Source organism: Clupea harengus, unplaced genomic scaffold, assembly GCF_900700415.2.
Source record: "Clupea harengus unplaced genomic scaffold, Ch_v2.0.2, whole genome shotgun sequence".
In the NCBI taxonomy this organism is placed as follows: domain Eukaryota; kingdom Metazoa; phylum Chordata; class Actinopteri; order Clupeiformes; family Clupeidae; genus Clupea; species Clupea harengus.
The window spans coordinates 40,842-49,988 of NW_024879939.1; the positions used below are offsets into that span (position 1 = coordinate 40,842).

General features: G+C 42.5%; 1 protein-coding gene across 2 annotated transcripts; it reads left to right on the forward strand.

Moving 5' to 3' along the window:
- Window positions 1-75: 75 nt before the first annotated feature.
- Window positions 76-4,756, forward strand: cdca7a (cell division cycle associated 7a). 2 transcript variants are annotated; one of them, XM_042705621.1, is made up of 10 exons: window positions 76-192; window positions 944-1,078; window positions 1,198-1,320; window positions 1,448-1,681; window positions 1,780-1,857; window positions 2,013-2,198; window positions 2,486-2,620; window positions 2,759-2,908; window positions 3,018-3,154; window positions 3,265-4,756. In XM_042705621.1, exons 1-10 carry the CDS (start codon window positions 181-183, stop codon window positions 3,299-3,301), a joined length of 1,227 nt encoding a protein of 408 aa, XP_042561555.1. In that variant the 5' UTR covers window positions 76-180; the 3' UTR covers window positions 3,302-4,756. The 2 variants fall into 2 exon arrangements, with proteins under 2 accessions (XP_042561555.1, XP_042561554.1); XM_042705620.1 differs by lacking the exon at window positions 76-192 and having other exon boundaries at window positions 738-1,078.
- The last annotated feature ends 4,391 nt before the right edge of the window (window positions 4,757-9,147 follow it).

Sequence of the window (9,147 nt, forward strand, 5' to 3'; positions counted from 1 at the left end):
CTTCGTTTTTATAATGAACATATTTTAATTGCAATTTACACAACTGTCAGGACACTAGCGTGGCGCGGGAACGTGGCACACCTCTTTTGAGGCTTCCCGCGAAACTTAGTTATTCTTCAAGAGTTCACTGTTGGAGCTTGGAGTTTCGAACCCTCTCTTGTAAAAACTGTTGAAAGGAAAATGCGTTCAAAGGTACAGTAGATTTGTGAAAATGTGTGTGAACTTTATATAAGGGGCATATCTTTTTACAAGTTAGAATGATTATGTGTGCATTACAATAGTTTGCAGTAATAGTAGTATAGTAAGTAAAAAGGGCCCGTCGAAGTTGCTTTTCTTGTGAGCTGCTTAACGTCACCTTTTTTGAAAGAAAACGTCGAAAGATCTAGCTGGAAATGGCACACTGAGGATAATAGTCACTACGTGTCAAACCATTTCGTAATATAGCCTACATTATGCTATTTATTGTAAACGGATTGTTTCAGTTTGTTTACATTGTGTAAGATGAGGCTTGTTTCAAATTTAAAAGACTCTTTGACTAGTCTTTGTGTTAACATAGTTTACGTTTGGAAATTCTGATCAAGTTAACTAGATCTAAGTTATGGCAAAGTAACCTTCACATTAACCGTAAGTGTTTGAGCAGCCAAAGAGCTGATGTAACGTCACCTCACCACTTTTGATTATAACTTAAAATGTATTAAGTTTCGTCAGTTCAGGGTTACTGACATCGATTTAGGGAGCTAGCGAGATGATAATTCCATGTGTTAGCATTGTAGTGCCGTACAAATTAAGAATACCTGAGGTAAAACGATCTTGCACAAGAATACAAAATTGCCCTTTATTCTCATCTTCATAGATTGGTTATAAGATGCTGGGCCTTACCCTACGCGTGGGGTTTTGCTCCTTTGATTTGTCTTTCAAACTCTACCTTCATGTGCCATTTCAGAAGCAGCAGACTGTTCAGGCCCCAGCCACTAGGATGAACCTCCGTAGCTACAGGAACGTACCTCTTGTGCCCATGGAGACCTCGTCCTCCGATGACAGCTGTGACAGTTTTGGTTCTGATGGCTTTGCGAATACGGTAATTAACATACTGTTGAGCATGTTGATCTTGTTGAGGTTTTACCTTTTTTACTCTTCTTGTTTGTTTCTGGAGGTAAAATCAGCTGAACTGTATATATTTGTGGTATTTTTGTTCAGAAAAAGATCTTAAAGCCAACCAGAGTCTCACCGCGGAGGGCTAAGACATCCGAGGTGACGTCTGAGGAAGATACATGCAGTAGCTTTGAAGACAAGAACTTCAATGAAGAGATGAGCACAATGGTAAGCAGTAGCAACTTGAAAACACTACACTACCATTGTCCCCGTCTTTAAGACGACGCTGTTGGATGGTGAGGAGCTGACTGATAAAGGCTGACTTTGCTTTTCTGCCCCGGTCCTCTCCTGACAGAATGTGGACTCTGACGGTGACTTGGAAGAGCCAGAGCCAGAGCCTCAGCCTGGGAGAAGAACACGCCGTACCCACACGCTGAAAGTGGCCCTGAAGTTCCCCCCAAAGAAGAGCGCTCAGAAGCGGCTCGCATCCAAGCCCAGCCTGCCTGCTAAAGAAAGTGACTCCGACGTTGAGGAAGGAGGACATTTCTTGAGCAAGAGGGATCTCAACATCAAGGAAAACAAAGCCATGGTAAGCTCTAACTGCTCTAACTGACTGGTGCATGTGAGTAGTGGGTGAGTTTTTTAAGTGACTTCTGATTCTCATACGCGTTTTTTGTTCCTTTTAAGCTTGCCAAATTAATGGCCGAGATCAACAAAGTTCCTGGGTTGTTTCCCAAAAGACTGTCCCTTCCCATGGCCAATACGGTGAGTTGAACACTTCTCAGAACAGTGTGGATGTTGTTGCGGACAGAGAATGGTGGCCTTTGAAACTATTACTAATGCACGCTCATCCATTTGTGTGGCCCGCAAATACTGTTTGGAGTTGCTGCTAACGAGCGCAAATGTGTCCTTCCCCTTAGCCTCGACGTGTCCCACGCCAATCTTTGGGGACCCCGACCAGGAGGAACCCCGAGCGGACTTCACGGATCCACACACGCTCCCGAACACAGGTGGATGGCCCCCCCAGCCCTCTGTCTGACGATGACCCCGAGGACAAGTTCAGCCTGGTGCGCAAGAGTCGCTTTTATGAAGAGGTGGAAGAGCCGGTGGGTGGTTTTTGTCCTTTCTTCCCTCTGTAAATGTGTAATTGTTAAGTTACTAATTAACATTGTTGTTTAACTAATTAACTAATAGATAACTTATGATATTGTGTAATAAGAGTATAATGTTTATATGCTGGGGAATGTGCTGCCTATACAGTGTAAGTGGTGGTCACTGGTCTGCAAACAGTAGTGTTGAATCTGATGACTTTTATGATGGAATTTTGATCATTTGTAGTTTTTGAAGCATGTGAGATAAACATATTGAATGTATGTATTTCTGGTGTTATCAGAGGGAGCCACGTAGGAGAAGCTACAATGGAGTCATGGCCATCCCACACGTGGTTCGATCTGTGGAGGAGGTCACGGAGAACGAGCTGGACAACATCTGCACTAACGTTCGTGAGAAGGTCTACAGCAGCTCCATGGTAAGTCTTCTGCTATTGATTGTGTTGTTGAACGTAGACCTCGAAATATTCCAAGACAAGACTACCAAATGTGAGAAGTAGAAGCAGTAGTAGAGAAGTAGTCAAAAACCATAAATTAAATATTTTTTTCCTCCACAGGGATCCACTTGCCACCAGTGTCGGCAGAAAACTACTGACACCAAGACCAGCTGCCACAACCCTGAGTGTGTGGGTGTGAGGGGTCAGTTCTGTGGGCCTTGTCTCCGGAACCGCTACGGGGAGGAAGTCCGCAGCGCTCTGCTGGATCCAGTGAGTACAGCCACACGTGAAGTGGCACCACCTCTTTAAGTTGCACCACCCCATCAGTGTTAGCGTGTGAGCTGTTGGCATGCATGCTGATCTGGTTGTTTCATCACAGGAGTGGCTGTGCCCACCGTGCCGAGGCATCTGCAACTGCAGTTTCTGCAGAGCGCGAGAGGGACGCTGTGCCACTGGCGTGCTGGTTTACCTGGCCAAGTACCATGGCTATGACAATGTCCATTCCTACTTAAAAAGGTGAGGTGACTTTTTTTATCAATAAATTACTTGCTAACTTTCTTTTAACTTCCTTTCAAAAACATCTGTTGTTGAGCTTTGTGTAACCGTGCGTCTCTGTCTTGTTCCAGTCTGAGAAAGGCGCTGGAGGAAGAGGAGGACAAGTAAACGATGAACGTCTCCCTGCTAAGTCTAGATGGTTCAGTTCTCAACCACTGCTCAGTTAGAGAAAACAAATGGAATCACTCACTGTCTTAACCGCATGTGCAAGTTGCACAATGTAGACTGTTGGAAATGGCCTACAATCCATGAAATGTTTGAGCGTACATTGTTTTAAATGTATAAAGTTTTCAAAGAATGAAATAAGAGAAGCCCTAGGGAAAGTGGTAACAATCTGCTTTTGTACCTTTTGTTTTTCCAGTTTTGTTGTGCTTTACTCGATTTCTTATGCTGATCTGTTTGTAATGTGCATTCAAAAAAGAAGAATACCAAACAGATTTTTTAAAAACTGTTCTTTTTAAGCAACCTGACATGGAAATGTTTTTCATTTTTAACATGTTGGTACTGTTCTTGTAAAACACACAGGTTCGCTGTTTTTTTTTCTTTTTTCTTCTTGCCGTTCATAATACATTTCTCGTTCTCAATGTTCCTCCGTTGAGTAGTTCCCCCTCCTGATGCCCCTGAGGTGCTCCGGGTGGAGAGGGCATCGTGAGTCTGGACCATTACCCTTTCCCTCTAGTACCTCGAGGAGCCGCGTGATATACGACGGCGCCTGCTTGAATCCTTCATTAGATAACTGTCACTAATGGTGTGGAAACAATTAGCAGTTCTCTAATGGGAATCTCGTACCTGTAAATCATTTTTTCCTATTAAAGCACTTTTGCTCTCCTCTGCTCTGATCTCTCTCCCCTTTTCCATTTCTAGTGGTGCTTTGCGGTGTTCTACCAGGTGTCACTCATGTGCCAATGTGCCAAAGACTGCCTCAGAAAGGGTCTGCTCAAATATGGACATTATGTCCATTTGGGTGTTGGAATTGCATGTTAATGTGCTCAATCTAGACCAGAATGTCATGGAGTATGCCTGGCTCTTATTGATGTTTTGCCCTTGAGAAAATGCCTCGCGTTTGACCTGTATGATTACAGCTGTACCTGCTTCAACCAACACAGGTTACCAGTGGGCAATCGGAGTCTCTTAAATAACGGCTAAGGTTAAAGGCTAAAGCACGATTATCTGCTCATACAACATTATGTTCATTATTTTATCCTTTAGGCCACATATGTGTTGTCAGTATCCTACATAAAGGATGTATTCTTTATGCAAGTGATTATTACTATGTACATTATAGATATGTATAGACCTAACTGAAATGTGCTGTTGAAAATGTTTTTCGTTGGACAATCTAGTTTAATTTAGTAGACTAAGATGTTGAGCATGTTCCTAATAGTGAGAGTTAATACTTGTCAACGTTATTTGCCCTTCATGTCTGCATGTGGCAGAGTGCATCATATTGTTTAAAAAAAAAACAGTTTTCACTCCTTTTATTTTGCTCTGTGAATCTTTTGGTTCTGTGGGAAACGAATGCTTCAAAAACTATTATTTGCATAATAAAGATGCACTTGAAAATACTGGTATTAAATACCAATGATCATCCACTTTGGGATGATGAATATTTAGAGAAATAATTGTTTACGACGCTCAAGCATCGAGCTGATCTGGTAATCAGGCTATGAAATACAATATTTATTCATTAGAGCGGATTTAATGAGGCCTTGCGGCGCTAATTATGAAAACCACTGTAGCAGTAAATGAGTAGCGCATGGCGACGGGAGGCCGGGTACCTGTTAGGAGGGACTGGGGCTGGAGAGCTCGAAGAGCCTTGCCTGGCTGAGCAGCACCGGGCCCGTGGGTCAGCCCAGCCAGCGCTGATCCCGATACGCTGTAATTAGACCGCTGCCTCTCGCATCGCCCCACTGCTGCGGGAAACACCAGTGGAAAGGAGAGCAGGTGCGAACAGCGATTATGTATGAGGAGCGTCTTATCGTCCACATCTGGGCTGTTCAGGTGACTGTGAGTCCCCTTTTGAGTGTTCTGTCACAGGAATGGGATGATTTGGAGATGTCGAGGTATCTGAGATGGTGAGCGTAACACTACAATGGTTTGTTATCCCTTTTGCTTTGATCTGTTTTTGCCTAAAAGCATCACTGCATCAGTGATGCAGAATTAATATTGTTGTTATAACCAAATAGACTACAACAGCTCTTCATGATATCCTCAAGTAAAAAAATGAGGGGCTATGGTAGGCTACAAGATACATGCGTAAAGATGAGATATTTTGCCTTTTTTATTATTATTTAATCAGCAATCGAATCCAACGTTTTCAGCAAACAAATAATCACTACTCTTGAACCTGCTCCCTGGCACACAGGAGGTTCTGCTGATGTGTGGACAGTGATTATATGGCATGGAGTCTCATGACACGCTCCTTACCTCCTGCTCAGAGGGCTGATGGAAACGGCTTGGTCCTGGTGTCAGGGACATTATCAAAGAAAGAGGCTGCCCGCAGTTGTTCCATCTCCAAGGAAATTGCCAACTCACCCTAACAAAGGAAGGCATAAGTGCACTCACTGCTGGCCGTCAATAGGAGCGTGATAAGATGACGTTATAAATAGTGAAATTTCTCCACAAGGGGGACAGAGAACACGAAGCAGTTGAACTTAAAGACTGCTGTTGTCTGTGCCTGCGTGTCTGCATCTGTTCCCTTGAATCTGTGAAACACTTAAAGGACTTGAGAGCCAGATGCGCACTAGCATGTTCACTGTATTGGACTAAAGGGACTTTGATTGGGATTGCTAGTTAGCCTATACCAAAATATGGGCAGAATTAGATCTATTTTTGACATTCTCAGTTGGAAAATGGGTTCAATTTTATTTAGAAAATGATTGATAAATGAGCTTTTATAATAGATCAAAGCACTGTAAAACAAAACAACAAAAGAAACCAGAATGTTTACCCTGTTTTGGAGAATGAATTTCGCTGTCTCCTCCACAGAACCATAGTGATCCCCCGAGTGCGTCCTGAGGGGGGAGCTCTAATACAGGCGACTTCGCTCCAGCAATTGCCTTTCCTTGAGTCTGCAGCTCCAGTCCATTGTCCACAAATCAAGAAGCTTCGTCTAACATATGAAGTTTCAAAAGCAAACATGTACCACTGAATGTCACTTTTTAAATGCAAACTATACCCCAACCTCTGAAAGCATCTCACTCTCTCTGCCTTCTCCCCCTCTGCATTAAAAAATCCTGAAGGTGCAGGAGAAAAAGATGTATGGGGTAAAGAATTCTCTTTTGATAACAGTGCCAGTCTCTCCCTTGGTTGTGACATCTTCCTCTTTGCCAAGGCTGCAGTCACTGATCAATCAAAAGCAGGCAGAGACACTGCAACCAGCCCATACAGACTGATAGCGCTGCAGTCACATTGGTGTATTGAGCTGCACTGATGAAGAGATGGAGAGATTTTCTGAGTGAGGCACTGAATTTCATGTACAAGAAACCTTCGCCTTCTTCTGCTTTATGACTGGCCATTGTCTAAGGTCCCCATGCTAGCAGCGTCTATATTCTATCATAATGGATCACAAAGTCTATAAAGTTATGCGTCAAATGTACAAAAAGAAATGTCAACATGTTCACTATTACATTAGTCTTTCACCTTCTTATTTCATATAATTTTAAAACCACATTGTGTACTATCAATCCATTTCATAAATGTTCCTTTTTTGTTTTCCTGATGTTAGGGCCACTTATAGGCAACATTTATCAGTGAATGATGTTTCTGTATTTACTGCTGTCAGTTTTAGCCTATGAAATACTCTTCAGGACCCGGGCCAAGATTTATTTCCATTATTATCCCAGTTTTGCTAATATAATAATTGTCATTTCATGATCATCATTTTATTTCAGAAATACCTTTGTATCTGAATGTTTTAATTGATATATATGAATATATATTCACACGTTTAAGGAAAATCACGTTATGAAGTTTGTAGTGCTAACACACCTTTTTTTAAATTCTTATGAGTCCCTGGGCAGAGTCCAGCAGGAGTGACGAGTCAAAGACTGGTCCAGTCCAGCCCCTTCACTGTGTCCCACCTCAGTGGCCTCGTCCTCTTCCTCACTGCGCTCAGCCGCCTATTTACAGTCCCTGTTCACTGGGCAGATGCTTTAGTCTGAGGCAACTTGCAGGACAAGCAGTGTGTGCAGTTGGGATACTGATAGAGACAGCCTGGTACCTGCAGATGATGATGGTATCGCTGTCGTGTTTCAGCGGGCTCTCAGCGTTGAGAAACTCCAGGGCCCTGCCTGACTTCCAGCGGAGGAAGATAGGAGTGCGTGGCCAACACTCCCTGACCCCACTGAGTGGTTGTGGGGGAGGGGTAATTATGAAGCGGTGGAGGGCAAGGCTCTAATATGTACATTTAATCTCACCACAAGAGAGGACTGCTACATTGAATTGATTTTTATTGAGATGGTACATTACAGAAGAGAAGCTCCAACTGCAGTGATGTGGTGGTGCTTGTGTGCTTCATTAATTTTTACCTCATTAACTGGCTCTCGTGCTCTCTCTCCTTAGAACCTACAATACACAATTCATTGCTGCTCGTTATCGCAGGGCTTCGTTGAGAAGCGGTGGACATTGAGCTAGTCTGATGCAACTTTGTTGACATCCTAAACCAAATATTCTAACTTGTGCATTTTCAATTGTATTGTATGGATTGAGGACAAGTATTTGAAATCAGACAAAAATGGCTTTTGAACAAAAGTACTATGGGGAGAAGGTTGAAAAACCCACTGTACCTAAAATACAAACTGAATCTATGACTATATATGTTGGCTGATATTAGTTTTGATGCTGGCAAAGCACCCATGTGAATTTGCTCCGTTTATGAAGGAGAAGAGGTGGTACAGATCCCTACAGCATGTGTCAGTATCAAGTGATCCTATGAGAACATGGACAATGTCGTCAAGTGCTCCTCTTTGAAGACCACTGCAATGCAAGATCCTGTCATTGTTACCCAGTGTTGTTACACAATGTAGTCCTGCAAACGGACCCACAGTCAAATTGTCTCTGATCCCTTTGTTTTAGCAAGTCAAGTGTGCCACTACAAGCCTAAATCCAGTTTTCACTCAGAATCTCAGTAGAAATGTGGGACAGAATTGCCAGGTAAAAAAAGGTCTGAACTGTATCCTGATTTTTATTTCCCAGTACTCAAATTACTAGTATCTGTTTGTCCTAATTCTATTATTATTAGGAGATGGGATCACCTCACCTGTCTTATGGAACAGAGAATACTATCCATACCTTTGTGACCATGACCTTACACTGACCTTTGACCTAACCATTCATCCGCAGAATAACTGAACCTGACCCATGAACTATAGGTGCCACAAAGATCAAATGTTAAATAACTACATTGTAACAGATGACATCAGTAAGCCTACGCCATAGGCTATAAATAATAGCAGAATGAAATAGTGGTTACAGAACAAATGCCTCCGAAATTCTTTCTGCGTGCTTTCATTATGATGCTAGACATCCCGAATGAAATGTACTGCTGTTCAGACTGAGGCTTCAGAACATGTTGGCAATTGTTTAAGCAGTGCGACAATTATGTTCAGCAGAACAGCGTTATTGAGGCTCACAACAATGAGAATGGTGACAAGAAATGCTATTCAAACGTTTAAAGAGACCTCTCCAAAGTAAAACAAAGAAAAAAGAAAAAGATGAGCTTGAGGAAAATTAGCAGAGGAGAGCTCTTTGTAATCTTCAGATTACACCCACCACTCAGACACAGGCACATGATCAGTTATTGTGAAACAACAGGCGAGACAAGAGCTGGCTGTTTTATATTATGGCTCCTTAATCAAATAAGCATTGCCCTCTATTGTGGGAATTTTTCTCTTCCCAGATGGTGAATCATACTGATTTGGGATTAAAAGACTCATTTAATAAAAGACCAGTAA

Excerpts from the sequence above, each read along its gene's own strand:
- cdca7a (XM_042705620.1), top strand. The coding sequence starts at position 866 with ATGCTGGGCCTTACCCTACGCGTGGGGTTTTGCTCCTTTGATTTGTCT. Across the intron at positions 1,682-1,779 it reads TCAAGGAAAACAAAGCCATG|CTTGCCAAATTAATGGCCGA; the intron begins GTAAGCTCTAAC and ends GTTCCTTTTAAG. Across the intron at positions 2,199-2,485 it reads ATGAAGAGGTGGAAGAGCCG|AGGGAGCCACGTAGGAGAAG; the intron begins GTGGGTGGTTTT and ends TGGTGTTATCAG.